This window comes from Corvus moneduloides, chromosome 6 (genome assembly GCF_009650955.1).
Source record: "Corvus moneduloides isolate bCorMon1 chromosome 6, bCorMon1.pri, whole genome shotgun sequence".
Lineage (NCBI taxonomy): Eukaryota > Metazoa > Chordata > Aves > Passeriformes > Corvidae > Corvus > Corvus moneduloides.
The window spans coordinates 3,300,134-3,317,129 of NC_045481.1; the positions used below are offsets into that span (position 1 = coordinate 3,300,134).

Sequence of the window (16,996 nt, forward strand, 5' to 3'; positions counted from 1 at the left end):
TCAGTGCAGCCATGGGGCAGAAGTTTCTTACCAGCAGCTGTTGGCTCTCTGGGCATGCAGATGGCTCTGGGAGATATGGATGGCTCAGGGGGTATTCCAATGCCTCTGGCAGGTTGTGGATGGTTCTGGGAGGATAAGGGTGGCTCGGGGAGCATGTGGATAGCTCTAGGGGGATGTGGATAGCTCTGTGGGGAGGAGGTTAGCAAGGCAGAGCAGATGTTACCTGAGGCATCAGACAGCATAGAGACAGAGCAGGGTCCTCCCTGCCACGCCTGCTCTGCTCTCACGTGGGAATGAGTGACAACACGGGGCATATGTGCAGCCTACAGCTTTTGGGATGTGCTGATCCTGCTCTAGCAGGGTGTGGAGTGAGTGAGGGATCCCTGCTTGCCAAGCAGAGTGAGTAGGCAGCAAAGGGAATGTGTTTGCCATGGGTGTGCTCTGGCAAGTGGATTTTCCCAGCAGTGGCATGGATCTTGTGGTTGTACCTCTGCTTGACCCCTCATCAGCCATGATGCTTGGAGGCAGAGATGTCACCAAAGGGCAGAAGAGTCTCCAAAAGGAAAGAGGAGAGCAGACCTCAAGGCTGGGCTCAGCAGTGACTTGCACCAGGTGATACCATGGGTGGCTCATAACCATGGATGGATGGCACTGGTCAGTACCATGTGAGTGCTCCTAATCCAGCCCTCATGACACCAAATGATGGCTCCAGGCACTTAAATATTCCCTGTGCTCTGGGCTGACTTAGCCTTGCAAACAGCCCTGTGTTGGGTAAGCCATGGAGCAGGTGGTGGTTGGTCTGCATGGATGGGGAGGAGGAGAGGGAGCGCTGGGTGCCAGCCAGAGACATGTGGCTGTCCCCAAAGTGGGCATGTCACACATGTGTCCTTTGGGATCACACCATTCCTTCTTCCAGACCTTCTTTATGCAAGGTTTGGTCTGTACCCACACACGGAAACAGCATGAAGCTGAGTCAGGGAAGGTTTAGGTTGGATATCAGGTTGTTCCCCCAGAGGGTGGCTGGTGAGCAGGCTTCCCAGGGAATGGTCACGGCCCCAAGCCTGACAGAGGTCAAGGAGTGTTTGAACAACAGTCTCAGGCACAGGATGGGATTCTTGGAGTGTCCTGTGCAGGGCCAGGAGTTGGACTTGATGAACCTGATGGATGCCTTCCAACTCTGCATCTTCTGTGAATCTGTGATCTTATGGAGCACTGCTCCCAAGCTTACATACCCTACTCACAAAGCGATGGCTCTGCAGCTTCCTGGCTGGAATGAGGCCACCTAATGTGGGAATCTCTATTCCAGCAGCACCCGGGAATGTTCCCACCCTCTCAGCTTGTGAAATCCCGGTGCAGTCACCGACTGTAGGTGCTCAGGGCAGGGAATGCCTGCCCCGGTTTTGCTGTTGATGGGTTGCTTGTCCCTTGATGGGAGGATAGGAAACTATCCTTGATGTGCAGGTTGGAATGGAGGGAGATTGAAGCTTGTGGCTCTGATGCCACCTCCACTTCCCTTAGAGCAGTCTGGGTGTCTCGGGGTGGATGTCAGGAAGCAGCAGCAATGCTTTAGTCTTTGGGATTCCTGTCGCCAATGAATGTGCGCCCAGAAGCGACGCAGAAGCTGCCAGGGCAGATGATTGATGCTCTCCGGGTTGTGGAGCAAAGTCAGACAGCCCCAGTAATTCTCTCAGACCCCTGAGAAGTCTCCTCTCTCTGGGAGGTTTTGTTGATGGATGTACCCTCCTAGACCCAGGTGTATTTTTCCAGCTGTCGGACACAGGCACAGACCACACCAAGCCGTGGTTACTCAGTGCATGGGAGCTTGGTGCTCTCCCAAAGGAAGCTTTGCTTTTCCCATCACCCCATGAGCACCTGTGGGTTCCTGTCTGCACTTTGCATCACCCTTGGAGCCATCAGCAGGGGACCAAGGGCTCCATCTGGGAGCCAGGGCTGTTCCTCAGCACCTCCACTATTAACTTACATCTGTTAAGGGCCTTATGAGTAATTCCCTCCTTGAACCTTTCTTGTTCCTCCATGACCTCGTCCCAACACCACCATTCCACAGCCTTCCCTCAAAGCATCGCTAGAATCACATCTGTGATGTTTTCCTGAGCATCTTCATGGGGCAAGAAACCCTTGGAGAGAATCCCCTTCCCGTTGCTCATCCTTAGAATCCATGCAACTCTGGCCTTTGGCAAGTAAAGGAATGGAAAGAGATGAGCTCTCCTTCCCCCCACCGTCACACAGCATCTGCAGTGAAATGGCAGGAGGGCACAGAGGAGGGGTGGGAATGCTGTGGTTTGGATTCATCCGGAGTGATTCCAGTCTCCTTCCCCACTGCACTGGGACTTGCTGTGTTCTCCTGACTCAGTAACACACTGCTATTTAATTAACTTTTGACTTCTGGTTTAAAGGAGCAGTGCACAAAATAGTTATTTACTTCATTTGGAAATTCTTTTATTCGTTACCATAATTATAGCTTCCTCCCCCTTTTTTTTCTTTTTTTTTTTTTTACTCTTTTTTTTTTTTATATTTTAATTAGCAAGGGAAGGGAGGGAGGGAGGGGGAATATTTGCTGCTCTCCTTGTGGTTATCACATCCTTCAAATTACTAAAAGAGGCTGGGATAATAGGTCTGGTGATTATATATAGGCACCATCTGCTCTGTGGCTGCTTCCTATCAAAGTGCAGTTAGGAGAGTGCAAGGAGGATATTTTCTCTCCAGCTATATTAAGACTGTTTCCATCTCGGCTCCAAAGCAAAGCTCTCTGCATGCAAATGGATCAAATGTGCTGTAATCAATGGCTCCGTTTTGGCAGCCTTGAAGCTGTTTTTTTTTTAATTTTGTTTTATTTTCCCCTCAAGTTTTGCTATTCCCATCCGTTATGCAATTTTATTTGAGGCTGGTTGTTCTGCATTTGATGTTTTCTTGTAACCATAGTCCCCCTGTTTGCTGAGCAATGCGGTCTCGTGTTAGCTGGTGCAGGGATCTGTGTCATAACTTGAATGCGAGGCAATATCTGAGCAATCAGGAATGTTTTGGAGGATGATGAAGGCAGATTTTTAGGATGCATCTGCTGTCGGTATGTAGAGGAGGTGGAAAGCTGAGCTGAGTTAATTTGGAGCAGTAATGGGAAAGAATTAATACTTGGTTTATGATAGCAGCCGTGGCTGTCCTGTTGCTGCTGGGGATTGTTGGGGAGCATTTCTGGGCTCAGGGTTTGGGAGTCATAGAATTTTAGAATTCCAGACTGATTTGTGTTGGAAGGGACCTTAAAGAACATCCAGTTCTACCCCCTGCCATGGCCAGGGCCACCTTCCACTATCCCAGGTTGCTCCGTGCCCTCTCCACCCTGGCCTGGAACACTTCTAGGGATGGGGCAGCCACAGCTTCTCTGGGCACCCTGTGCCAGGGCCCCCCCACCCTCACAGGGAAGAATTTCTTCCCAATATCCAATTTGACCCTGCCCTCTGTCAGTGAGAAGCCATTCCCCCTTGTCCTGGGGTGTCCCATAGGGTGTCCCTGATGGGCACCATCTTTTGCATCTTCCCATGTGGGAAACTGGATACTGCATTTGCCCCTTGATGGCCTTGGGGACCCAGCAGGCTTCTCTTTTCTCCTGGAGCTGGTAAAATCTTATGCTTTTGAAAGATAAGGAGGAGAAGGAATAAGACATGGCCAGCCCAGATGGAAAGGGAAGCTGCTCAGGATGGGGGTGTGTGAGTTCCCAAGAGGTGGAGGCCAGAGGAAGGCTGAAACACTGAGGAATTTGTCTTGCAAGATCTGTGCCATGGTGGCTTTTTCGAATGAGTGAAAGTGGCTAAAAAGAGACAAGGGAGGAGAAAATCCAAACTAAGTCAGCCAGGATGGAAAAGGCTACAGGCTGTTTCAGTCTGGGTGATGACTGTGGGATGTACATCACGTAAGACACTCGTTGTCCTCAGGTGTTTTGTCACTGCTAAAGACACACTGCCTCCCTGCTCTCACTCCACAGGTTGTTAATGACTCTAGGGATTATTGGATCCCAGTATATTGTGTCAATTCCAGAGGTTTCACATTCACCTCTTCCACCTGACTGGTTTAAGGCCCTTTGTTTCTCACTCCCAGTTTCCCACAGGTTGCATATTGCTGTATAAAGGATGCACATCTTCCAGGTTGGCCTCCTGAAATGGTTGCAAGTGGTGGAGGGGTTTCTCCATCTGGAGTGTAACGTGTGGTGGAAGCTGATGCTGTTGGAAGTCTCAGCAGGGAGATGCTCCTCAGACCAGGGATTGAGGCAGTGAGGAGCCCTGGCTGCTGCTGGAGCAAGGAAAATGTTCCGGGACATCCCTTTTGGGTGGAAAAGGACTTTGGGAAGGAGAGTTTCTGCATCCCAATGCTGTTTATCTGGCTTCATTCGTGAGCAGGGGAGGAATTTCTCCCAGGAGCCCATAGCAAAAGCTATTTTCTGGGATAATTAGGGAGGCTCGGTTCAGCACAGCAGCATTTGATATTAATGGACCGGGATTCCCCAGGGACAAACACTGATTTTCTGTGCTTTGTGTATAGATTTAGGAGGAAAAATGCATTTATTGGCCTGGACATTGGGGCATTGTGTTTACCCCAAGAGACTCGTGGTTTAGGGCAGCACTTCCTTGCAACATATCCCTAATCCTCCATCCCCACCCATTCCCACCTCCCTGAGCCATCATTCCATGCATCCTTTTGTCTGTGAGTTAAATCCTGGTTGGATTCACATCTGTTCTGTCTTGCTCCCAGCTTGCTGGATGCTCTAGTGGGAAGCAAGGACATTTCAGTACTTAGAAGGGGCTCATAAAGAAGAGGGAAAGGGACTTTTTACATGGGCTGAGGGAAAGGTTTTAAATTAAAAGAGGGGAGATTTAGATTAATTTTAACAACAGATTCTTGCCTGTGAGGGTGGTGAGACCCTGGTACAGGTTGCCCAGAGAAGCTGTGGCTGCCCCATCCCTGGCAGTATCCAAGGCCAGGCTGGATGGGGCTTGGAGCAACCTGGGCTAGTAGAAGGTGTCCCTGCCCACGGCAGGGGCTGGAACTGGATGTTCTTTAAGGTCCCTCCCAACCCAAACCATCCCAGGATTCTATGAAGGAGCTTGAAAGCAGCTCCTGAGCTCCTACTGCTTGGTGAGACAAGCTGGGCTTCCTTCCAGAAACGCATCCCGTCGGATTGCTGGAACCACCAAGGTCTGAATTTACACATCTTTAGATGCAGCCCCACTCCTGCTGCCACACAAATGAGTAAATAACAGTCACAGCAATTCCTGCTGGAGCCACACAGCGGGTCCACGTGTGTTTGTGCCATGCAGGGAATTTCAAAACCCCCTGCGAGGGTTCCTTCCCCGCTGAGCCTGGATGGGGTCTCGCATGAGCTGCTCAGAGAGAGCAGCAACAAACAGGTTATTGTTTCTCTGTCCAGTTTCTTGAGCAGGAGACTGTGTTTAGAAACATCATTTCTTTAAAAAAGTTTGCTTGACAGTCTTTTTGGCAGTCTGTGCTTCTTCCTATTTCTCTGCTCAGGGCAGCTCTCTGCTTGTAGGGGGTTTTTTCTCTAATGCAGGAGTTAATACCACTAATTTCCTAATACCACTATTTTCCATAAAACCCAGTGGCTTCTTGCATTTAGGACCCTCATTTTCACCCCTTCTTGGGTTATATCAGCCCGTGGTTCAGAGGCCAGGACATGGATTATCCGGCTCCTGCAAACACAGTTAAAGTCACAGCCACAGAACGCAGGGAGATTAAAGAAAAAAAGGCACAAAGAAAAGGCTCCAAGGGTTAGGGGATGTTGAGCTGAAAAATGTTCCATCAGGTTCTGCTCTGGCCATGCTGGAGCTGCCTGGGGCACGTGGGGAGCGGGTGAATGAGGTGCCCAGGAAGGAGGCTGGGTGCCAGCTGGGCAGTGTGACCCACTGGCAGCTCTTTCCAAGGGTTCTCGGCAAAGAAGCGCTGGAAAAGCCCTGGGCATTGATCTGCCAGCATGGGGAAGCCTTCCTGGAGGAGAGGATGTGTCGTGACTGGGATAGCAAGGAGGAGGCAGAGGGGAGGACTGAGTTGAACTTGGGGTTTGCTTTGTGAGGCGATTGCTCAGTGTTCCCTCTCCGTGGGGGAGCTTCCAGGCTGCACAAAACATTGTGTGGATTCAAAACATCCCTGCATTTTGGGGTCAGGCTGCTGTTCCTGGTACCAAAAGACCAGGAAAGGAGCTGTATGTGATCAGATGCTGCCTGAGGATGCACCATAAACAGCTTTGCAGCCAAGAAGTGCCATTTTTGGACTAAAACAACAAAAAAAAGAGTTCAGTAGGCACCTTGCAGTGCTTTTTCCTTTCTCCAGGCATGGGGAAGATGTTATTTGGAACTGTCACCTGATGTATGGACCCTGTGCTGGTCCTTTGGGTGTCAGGGACCTAGTGGGGACTGGAGACATTCTGAACACTCTCGATGGTGGGTGTGACTCTTGCTGGAAGCTGTCACATTTGTGTCCTGTCATGGACTATTGCAACACTTTAGGCCAGATTTCATGAAGGGCAGAGGGAGAGCGAGCGCCTCGACAGCTGTCCCACGCTGTGTGGAGGAAGGTCTGCCTGCAAAGCCCAATTCCTCAGCTCTAATTACAGGAATGGGTGGCTTTTCCCTTCTCAGGCTGAAAAAAATTGGCCCAAAACCCTGAGAAACCACAACACAAATGTCTGACGCTATTCCACATGGTCCTCAGCGAACAAAAACCCTCTTGAAATCAGCCCTTGCCTCCCAAAATAGGCAGCACCACTTCAAAAGGGAAGAGGAGGGGGGAAAAAAAATTCCAAACCCAAGGCTTCACGGGGTGAGAGCACTTGCAGCCTCAGAGTTTCTATAAGTGTGTTGTCGTGCCTGCCAGCCCAGCCAGGGTTTAGTCTGGGATGAAGCTGGATTTGCCTGGGGAGGGGGTGGTCCCACAGGGATGCTCCCAGCGTGGTCAGCAGCCGCCTCCTGTGATGGGGAACTTTGTGCTGCATTGTTGCCATCACTCTTTCTCCATCCTCTACATTTTTTTTACCTGGGAATATTATCCTGAGCTTGGTCCCAGTCTGGAGGTCATGGAGAGGTTTCTTACAAGGAAACCTGGTGTGGGTTGAGCACAACCCTGGCTGCGCAGAGCCGTGGTGGCCGAGCAAAGAGGCAACACCAACCTGCTTATCCCGGGGACAGCCGTGATCTGCTCCAACCCCTGTCCTGCCTGACACGTTTGGAAGGAGCTGGACCAGGCAGTGCCTGTGTAGAGTCTTGCAGTGCCTAAAGGGCAGGGAAACACTTCTAAAGCAGAAGTGGGGCACGCTTACAAGCCATAGGGAATCCGTGTGCCAGCGTGGGATGCCTTTTGGAGTGGTGGTTTCCCCTCTTTGTTTGCCCAGCTCGCAGCACTCAGAAAGGCAGCCGTGCCCACCCACCTCCTGGGAGCTTATCTTGCCCCAGAATAACATTTTAGATTGCCTTTTTAAATTAAAGCTTAATATTTTTGTAGTAAAAGAAAAGGAGGCTTGAGTGTAAGGTGATAAGCTCACACTTGGTTTTCTTCTGCTGAAGTTAAAGCCCACGTGGACCATTTCTTTTAGCAGGAGCGGCCCTGGGTTCACTTTGGACCATCCAAAAAGCACACAGGATGGTCAAATTCAGGTCAGGACCTACAATAAACTGATGCTTTGAAAATAATTAGCTACATCCTCTTATTTCAAGAAAGTGAGGGTGTGATCACAAGCAGCATCATTAATAAATATTATTAATACGTATAATAAATATGGACATTTATTAATCCCCTGGGGGATTACAGAGTGAAAGAGGGAGAGGGGTGTGCACACCTGTCAGGTGCCATCCCAGGACTCACACTGGTTTTAGGGCTGATGGAAACAGGTAAAAGGGCTTGCAAGAAACCACATTATCATCAGTGTCTGTTACAGCCAGAAAGCAGACCCTAAAGTTAGGCCAGTGCTGAGAGCCCTTAAATCATCTCAGTCTGATCCCCAGAGTAGCTGGGGTGGTTTCAAAGAGCTGGTGACTTGCAGCACCCTTTGCAGAGGGATTGTCCCTGCTGCATCTTGGGGGGTTGTGTGAACTGAGTCACAGTTCAGTAAAAATTTGGCTTAGTAAAACATGTTCTCTTGGATCCAGCATTGCGTTATCTCGGGGAAAGAAGTGGAACTGATTTTTATCTGTTGCACTGGATGGTTTCTAATTGTCCCTGGCCATCCTTTGGAGTTCATTATTTCTCCTTCAGCCGACACCGGCTTCTAATTAGGGGACATAAAATTAAGATGGAAGAGCAGCAGTTTGCAAGGGTATTGCTGCTCGTGAAGGAATCTGGGCTGGATTTATGCCAAAAATACCCTCTTGTGTGCAGGATTTTGGTGGGGAGAGGGTGGTGTAAGCGCTGCTGGGTACCAGTGTCTGCACACACCCTGTAAGAACTGGATTAGCAGAGCAGCTCTTCGCCTCCTGAAAGGGGACAATTAGCTCCAGTCCTCCTTGCCCCTTCTCCTGCATCTCTCCTTCATCTAAGGGAGACAAATATTTCCTAAACCAGAGTTTTTCCTACAACGAATTCTGGGTGGATTCTCTCCCTGTGGTGGTGTGACCGTGGCTGGAGGCAGCAGCTGCAGAAGGGCTCTGGGTGGTGCCAAGGTGATGCTCAGCTCTGATGATGCATTTAAACCAGTTTATCCATTTTTTTCCCTATAATTCCCCCTATATTTTGGGGGTTTTAAATCCTAAATATATTTTTCTCCTGGGAGGGTAATGTGGCATCTACAGAGCCCTGTTGCAGTGCTGGTTTTGGGGTACAATTGTAAAGCCAAGAGCTGAAAATCTTGGCCAAGACCTTCTGAAATCCATCTATTTCCCCATCCGGATGCATCATATCGCAACTTTAGGAGGCATAACACTGCTCTGGAAGCAATCTCAGGATCTCATTGACATCCTTTTCTGCCAAGAGACTTCTGGAAGATGTTTGTATAGTTTTTAAATGGGAAGGGAACAGTTTCTTCCCCATAAGCCAACCCCGGTGCTTCCCTGAAGAGCGTGGTGTCAGTGTTACATGTTGGCACAAGAAAACCCTTTCAGAAATAGGAATTATTTAAGCATTACAGAAATCCACAGGTTTTTGGCTTCATCCATCAGCTGCCTGTGGTACCAGCTGCTTTTTGCAGGTGGTTAATAAATGCAAATGTGCTCTGGTGTTTCTCTCTCCCCTCCTTTTACAACCCTGCTATTGCCTCGTTTTCATCCCGCTCCTGGTCCGCAGAGATGGCTTTGATGGTGGGTTTTCCCCCAGGCTTGAGCCAGGAGTTAAGCCTGGTGTAACTTTTGCAGCACAGTGCACCTGGCTGGGGGTTTTCCACCAAGACTCATTTTATATTAAATAATAACACGTAGAGGAGTCTGAGTGGTTTTGGTGAACTGCTGTAAATGCAAAAAAAGGGGATTAAGGAGCTTTAGGGCTTTGGTGCTTTAGGTGGAAAAGCCATGAGAACAATGAATTTCCCCCAGGTTTTGTACAGTTTAAAAATTGGTTTTGGAAAGAAAAATTGAAAAGTTTCTGCTTCTGTTTCTTATAGGCTGAAAGGTCATTCTAACCCCTCTGCCCTCAGATTTTCCTGCAATAGGGAAATTTTCCCTGGTTTGTATCCTAAATCTGTACGCTAAATGACATACACTGTGTTTATGGTTAAACCAGTAGTTTAGTGACTGTGATTGATGGAATTTGAATTTTGTTAACCAAACAGAAGAATCTTTAAATATTTTTTTCAGTACTTGACACAGAGAGAGTCCTTGGAAGTGTTTAAGGCCAGGTTGGACAAGGCTTGGAGCAACCTGGTCTAGTGGAAGGTATCCCTGCCCATGGCAGGGGATTGGAATGAGATCTGTAAGGTCCCTTCCAACACAAACTATCCCATGATCCTGTGATTTTAGTAGGACTCAGCAAGGCTGAGACGTTCCTATGGATGAGAAGTACCCTTGCAATGGCTTTGGCAGATGTGTAAGTGCTCCTGCTTCGGGGCACAAGCCAGGTCCTACCCCAAAGGGAGAGACAGAGATGCTTCCCTTGGATCTCTGTGAGGACATCCCCATCCTGGGGATTTTTACGCTCTGGAACTGCTCGATTGATGTTTTTTCCCTAGAGATGGAATCCATGCAACGCCTTCCCTTGAGCAGCCCAGCACAGCTCATGTGACCCCATCTCCTTGCAGGTACTCCCGTCCTTTTTGCTTCACAGGAGGCAAAGCAGAGAGCTCAGGGTAGGGCTCAGGGGCCCTGCAAAGCCATCAGCGAGGCACCATGGCCAACCACCACCACACATTTTGTAATTTCATTTGATTTTTTTTTTTTCGGGGGACTCTGCTGCATCCCGGGCCGCGAGGGGGGAATAACCTCTTTGATTTTATTTTTTTTTCAGTTCTCTCAGGCCAGACACACCACAGCCCTTTGAAACGCTCTGTGTCCCTTACCCCACCCATGAATGTGCCAAACCAACCTCTAGGACATGGATGGATGTCTCATGAGGACTTACGAGCTAGAGGACCCCAGTGCATCCCTTCCGATCATGCCCCCCTGTCTCCACAAAGCAGTGTAGCCTCTTCGGGAAGTGGTGGGAGTGAACATTTAGAAGATCAGCCTTCCGCTCGTAACACATTCCAGGAGGAAGGGAGTGGGATGAAAGGTGAGTGACAAACCAGACCCCGACCCCCCAGCACCCAGAGGCAGGAGGGGCAGAGCCGTTTTCCCGGCAGCGCGGGGCTCTCGGTTGGCGGTTTTGGGCGAGGATCCTCGTAAGCAAACGAGGCCTCCCAGCGTTTCTTCCCGGCTTAGGAATTTAGGTTTAGGGGAATGCGTTGGGTTTTCTTTTAAGTAGCAGCTGGTCCTGATCTGACGTCTTACGCTTGGGTGCCAGTGGGCTGGTTTTGCCCCAAAATCCTGTGAGCTGCCAGCTTTCCAAAAAGCTGGATTTTTTCCATAGCCTGTGGCTTTTGGCTGCGAGTGGTGCTCTTTTTTCTCTTTCTTTTTTTATGACGGTGAAAAATAGCTTAGAGCAAGCTTAGCAAGCCATGTGTGATTTACCATTGCAGTGTTTGGTACCCACCAAGTATTTGGGGAAGCTTTGGCTTGGAATACTTGTTTGCAGTGAATTTAACCTGTGTGTTTTGGTTGGTTTTCCTGTTATACCTGCATTTCACAGAGATTTTGGCAATAAATGTATGTGGTTCTGGTGGTAAACAAGGCAGAAATGAATCCCACTTGCTGCAGTCAAAGATGGAGAGCAAACTTCAGGCTGAGGAGGAATAAATAGATAAAAACTGGGCAAACACTGACTGTGTGTTCCTGGAACAGACTGAAAATGACCCTGCAGCTCTCAGACTGATTTAAACAACTCCAATTTGCATTAATGCAAAGCTGCTTGATTGTGTACAGACCAGTGGTGTATCAGAATAGGGAAATAATTGTATTTTTTAACAGTCACAAGGTCTGATTTTAGTCTAATTACAGACAAATTGAGATATGGATAAATCTGTGTGATGTGGGACTGCATTTGGCTTGGCTCTAGATGGCTTTGATGTGCATGAAATAAATGCATGAAAAACCCCTCGTGGTTCCAAGGAATGTAACCAGAGGCAGGTCGGGTCCTGCAGTCTGTCTGGCCAGGGAGAACTTTTTGGGAGCAAGTGTTTCGGGGGGGCTGTTTAACACTACATTTCTCCAGGTTTCTGCAGAAGGAGCTGGGGAGGAAGACCATGGGGAGCTTGGCTCCCTGTGATCCACAGCTGCAGCTCCGAGATCTGCGTGGATAGACACTTCCCAGTGCTGTGCAATCAACCTGTGTGGCCAGATCCACAAAACCCAGAGGCTGTCCACAAGCAATAATCCATTAAATAACCCCCACATATTAACACATCCCCTTGCTGCTGTGTGCAGCTGGGATATGGGCACCCTTCCTCGGGCCATCCCTTCCCAGACTTCCAAACATGATTCCCTCATTGCTGACTCAGCCAAATGGCTTTTGTCCCCCTGTCCAGGGACGTGCAGAACTGATGTTCACAACCTCTGGTGTCTATGCCTGCCATGTCCTACCCCCTCTGCTGGGTTTTCTTCAGGCTGAACCATTCCAGTGCCTTCCCAGATGATGTTTTCTAAACTTGGGGTTGTTCCTGCTTCTCTCCGCCAGGTTTTTTTCCAAAAAGTCCGCGTTTTATTGAAGGTGCGTTGCCCAAAACTGGACTTGGAAGCAGAGCAGAGGCTTGTTTGCCTCCAGACAGCATTCCTGTGGCTGTGTAGCTCATCGTCCTCAAATAACAAAGCACCGTGGGCTGCATATGACCCATTGTATCCCCACAGCTTTCCTGAGGAAAAAAAAGGACTGCCCGTTCCCTGCCCTCGGATCGTGCCGTTTCTTGTTCCTACAGAAGCGCACAGCTCGGTGCATTTTTACTGGGTTGCCTCGTATTCCATCCAGACCGGCTGCTCCAGCTGCCAAGTCCCTTCTCTGAATTGCAGCCACGTCTCCCCCGAGCGCCTGCAGGCTCCTGTGGCTGGGAGTCACCCCTGCTTCTGGTCAGCTGGTTCCTTCTTTAACACCCTCCGGGGCATCGGGGAGGATCCAGACCCACGGGATCTGGAATGTGAGGGGCCCAGGACAGATCCCCATCTGGTTTAGCAGTTGATCCCCCCCCCAGTGTCAGCTATTTCTTTCCTTTCTGTTTATCTTTATGCTCTCCTGTCACCCATTTCTTTTTTTTCTATCTATCTTCATGCTGAAGGGAAAATCCCCTTTGGCTTTTTCCTAGCTCCTGGTTTCTCCAGGGGAAGATATGGACACTTGGTTCCCCGTGGAGCCCGTCTGTGTGTCTGTCTGTCCCTTCCCGTGTTCCTGCCATGGCAGGGGGTTGGAATTAGGTGATCTTTAAGGTCCCTTCCAACCCAAATGATTTCAGGATGCTGTGATTCCTGGGGCACAGCTTGGGGAGCACCGGGGGGAGGGTCGGGATAGAGCCGGGGGGTTCTGCTGGGAGTATATCCAAGGTGTCCTGTGTGTAAATATTGCAGGGTGAGCTGTTTTCCTTCTAAATTTCCTGACAGCAGTGCCATGACTTTGCAATTAGCTGCTGGTAATTGCTGATTAAAGAGTAGCTCTGCAGGCAGGTGGTTCACCCATCCATGGAGAGCATTGGGAAGTTTGACTTTCCAAGGACCATGAAATCACCCTGGATGTCCTTGCACCTCCTGGTTGCCTCTTCCTTGTGGGAAGGCCCCACCACACACAACACACCCTCTGTATGCTGGGGTGGCTCCTTCTCCCCAGCCTGCTTCCAGGATTGCCATGTCTGCTGGCAGGGGGCTCTGGGACCATCACTCAGCCCAAATTAGGGCATGATCCAGACAGGCTGATGCAAAGGTGAAGAGCTGCTGTGCCCCAAGCCCCTGCAGAGGTTGGAGACTGGTTTCCTGCAGGGTTCAATGTCTACATGAAGTTGCATCTCTCTTCTGGAAGTATCCCTGTGGGCTTTGCCATCGGCAGGGACATGTGCCAAAGGCAGGTGTCCCCAGGGGACTGTCACTAGAATGGTGCTGTCACTAGAATTGGTGTGGTTTTGTGTTAAAATGATGTTGAGATTGGAGCCTGTGCTGGAAATGGAGCTTTTTGCTAAGTGGTTTTTATTTATTTTAAACAGAAATAGTTTATGAGGGTGCTGGTAGCAGACTTTGGGGCTGTTGCATGTTGGAACTTTTGGAAAACGATGAATTTCAGCCCATTTGTGCTCACTAATTGCTTTTCCCTGTGCTTGGTGTGGGGTTATCTCCTGTGCAGCACTTGAGGAATTTCACTGACACGTGAATCCCAATGTGTGTCTGGGGTTTTGGAGAGTGTGAGCAAAACACAGCGTGTTGGGATTGTTTGCATCCTCTGCTTGGATGCAAGGTGGGTTTGGGATCAGCCAGCAGGAGACTTCTGGCAGATGTGTGGATTGCCTTAGGGAACCAAACCAATGGTCCCTCCTGCCCTGTCCCTTCCAGTGACGAGGCCTTGGTTCAGGAAGAGGTCATGGCCAGTCCTTGACTTGCATCTGGTACTCAACAGTGTGGGACTTTCTGGACTCACACCATGGGATGGATGTCCCAGCAGTGGGAGTGAGCTCCTGGGTGTCTCACTGGTGGGGAAGGGGACAAGGATTATGAACAAGGTGTTGCTGGGAGGGGAGCACGTCAGCTGGGTACGCTGTGGCAGAGCTGCTGTCAGGTTGTAGGTGCTAAATAAAGCAGGTCTCGATTTGGCAAAGCATTTGAAGCCTTTACAAAGGAAAAGCATCGCCACAGGCCCAGTGCTGTGCTGCAGCACAGACACCTGCAGGGCCCCCCTCCCTTGTGGGGTATCACCACAGACCCCAAACCTGCAAAACCCTGAGTGCTGCTTGATGTCGCATTGCCTTCTCTGTGGAGGGCACGCCATCATGGAGCCTGGTGGGGTTTTGAATGTCACAGAGGAAGGATTCTCCTCCCAGGTTCCTTACTGTGAAACCACCTTGATGTTAGGAGGATAAATTTATTTTGGGGTATCCATCCAGCCAGACATAGAGGTGCTACACTACAGGTAATGACTGGGAAGGAAGAAGTCATTTCAGTCGGTGCATTTTTAGGTCCCAAGCAGGTTGTGTGGCCATCTTTGATGGCACACCATTTTTCCGTCCCAAACCCATATCTTTATTTCTGTTTAAGCAGCCAGTTCCATTTTCAGCACATGCCACCATCCCTCATACCATAAATCAGTGTCTGCCATCTACAAAACAGCCCTTGCTCATCCCAAGCTCAACCACTGCATGAGCTTCAGCAGTTCCCATGTTCCTGGGAAAACAGCAGTGAGGAGCTTGGTGTGCAGTGGCAAAATTCCAGCTCCCCGTGGGCTAATGCCCAGTGGCTTTCCCAGAGAAACCCAAGTTCTGAGGATGTGTCCTCATCCAGGGACTGGTTCCTTGACCCATCCACATCCACAGCACTGTGTCCTCATCCAGGGGCTGGTTCCTTGTCCCATCCACATGCACAGCACTGTGTCCTCATCCAGGGACTGGTTCCTTGTCCCATCCACATCCACGGCACTGTGTCCTCATCCAGGGGCTGGTTCCTTGTCCCATCCACATGCACAGCACTGTGTCCTCATCCAGGGGCTGGTTCCTTGTCCCATCCACATCCACAGCACTGTGTCCTCCCAAAGGTCTGTGAAGTTCAGTGAGGTGTCCAGTGGGATGCCCCTCGTGTTGGTGTTGATGCTGTTGCTCATGGTTGTGCTGTTCCATGAATTCAACAGAGCTCTCCTCTCCTTCCTTTGTGTTCCAGATGTCCCAGCCTGGCTGAAGAGCCTCCGGCTCCACAAGTATGCCGCCCTCTTCTCCCAGATGACGTACGAGGAGATGATGGCCCTCACCGAATGCCAGCTCGAGGCACAAGTATGGCCCATGTCACCTGGGGGGTGACACACCTCCAACGCCCCTTTGTGTGTCTTGCCGTGGTTGGGAAGCAGAGAAAGGGAAACTGGGTCTTGGGGAGCGAAAAAATCCCACACTGTACCCGAAAAAAGCCTTGTCCCCATGTTCTTGTTGGAGTCCCAGCATGGAAGTCCCATCACTGGGAGCTGCACTTGGGGTTTTTTTTCCAGTTGGGATTAAGTTCAGGAGTTTCAGGGGTACAACCTGCAGTAGCCAATTCCTTTAAAGTCAGTGGGGCTTTGATGGCTGATTGCCTTTGAAAATGTTGTAGAATCATAGGATATTGTTGGTTTGGGTTGGAAGTGACCTTACAGATTATCTTTAATCTTTAAGGTTCCAACCCCTGCTGCTTTCAGGTTCACTTCTGGATTATCCTTGGGATGAAGAGGAGTGGGCAACACCTTTGCTTTCCGTGTGAGGTGCAACAGGGAGGGACAGACTAGCTGGAAATCTCTGTCTTCAGCAAGTCTCTGAGTGATTTTCTATGTCCGCCAGGAATCCCTGCACTCAGAAATTTCATTAATTTCTAGCAGCCCTTTTTTGTTTAGGAGGGGAAGGGTTTGGGTTGACCCAGCTGCCCCGTGGAAGTGTTAATGCCAAGTTTTGTGCTGTTTTTGCAGAACGTTACCAAAGGCGCAAGACACAAAATAGTCATCAGTATCCAAAAGCTAAAAGAAAGACAAAACCTGCTCAAATCTCTAGAAGGGGTAAGTAATCACAGCCATTTTTGTATTTCTTGTGTTTTTAAAAAGCCAGGAGTTAATTCTGGGGTGAAGCACTCTTTGCTTACACATGTTGTGGGGATCTTCTGCAGGGAAGGCTGTTACTGGCTTAGCTGCATGTGAACGATGCCCTTTACCAGATGCTGGTTTTATTTCACAGAATTCCAAAATGGTTTGGGCTGGCAGGGACCTTAAAGACCATCCAGTTCCAACCCTCTGCCATGGCAGGGGACACCTTCCACTAGACCAGATTGATCAAAGCTGTGTTTTGCAGAGCGGGTCCTAATCCATCTCCCACGCCTCACACAGCAGGGATGGATGTACCCTGTAGCCCTGGCCAGCTCCAGGGTGCTCAGAAAGACTTGAGCTTTCCTGGAACAACATATGGGCACCCTGTCCCCTGATAAAACACCACACACCCGCATCAGTGCCTGAACAACATCTTGAATTTCCAAGGAGAATAAATAAAAGCTTCTTTATCACTTCAACAAAAGCTTAGATCCTGCAGAAAGGGCTGTTGGGGAAGCAGCAGCACCACAGCCTTGCTGGGAGCAGCTCACCCAACCTCTCCCTATTTATTATCGCTGTATTATATTATATTTAATTGCACCATCTTCAGACAGCAACTTGCAGAGCCTCCCACTAGGGGCTTTTAAATACTTCTGTGGTGTGTTGCTATTTATTGGTGTTTTCCTTAACTCACTGCTTCACTATTTATTTATAATACAGGCTTGTGCTCAGAGTATGGCAGGAGCTA

At 49.6% G+C, this 16,996-nt stretch overlaps 1 protein-coding gene across 5 annotated transcripts in view; it reads left to right on the forward strand.

Annotated features, from left to right (window-relative positions):
- SAMD4A (sterile alpha motif domain containing 4A) overlaps positions 1–16,996 on the forward strand; it is a 99,773-nt gene that overhangs the window by 68,563 nt on the left and 14,214 nt on the right. For 3 of the 5 annotated variants that reach the window (XR_004240616.1, XM_032110961.1, XM_032110964.1), the window contains 3 exons: positions 10,444–10,707; positions 15,369–15,478; positions 16,138–16,224. Coding sequence is in view for 4 of the 5 variants with exons in the window: in XM_032110961.1 (XP_031966852.1) it covers positions 10,444–10,707; positions 15,369–15,478; positions 16,138–16,224 (461 nt within the window). In the remaining variant the exon portion in view is untranslated. The remainder of the gene's footprint in view (positions 1–10,443; positions 10,708–15,368; positions 15,479–16,137; positions 16,225–16,996) is intronic. The other 2 variants (XM_032110962.1, XM_032110963.1) reach the window with 1 other exon arrangement.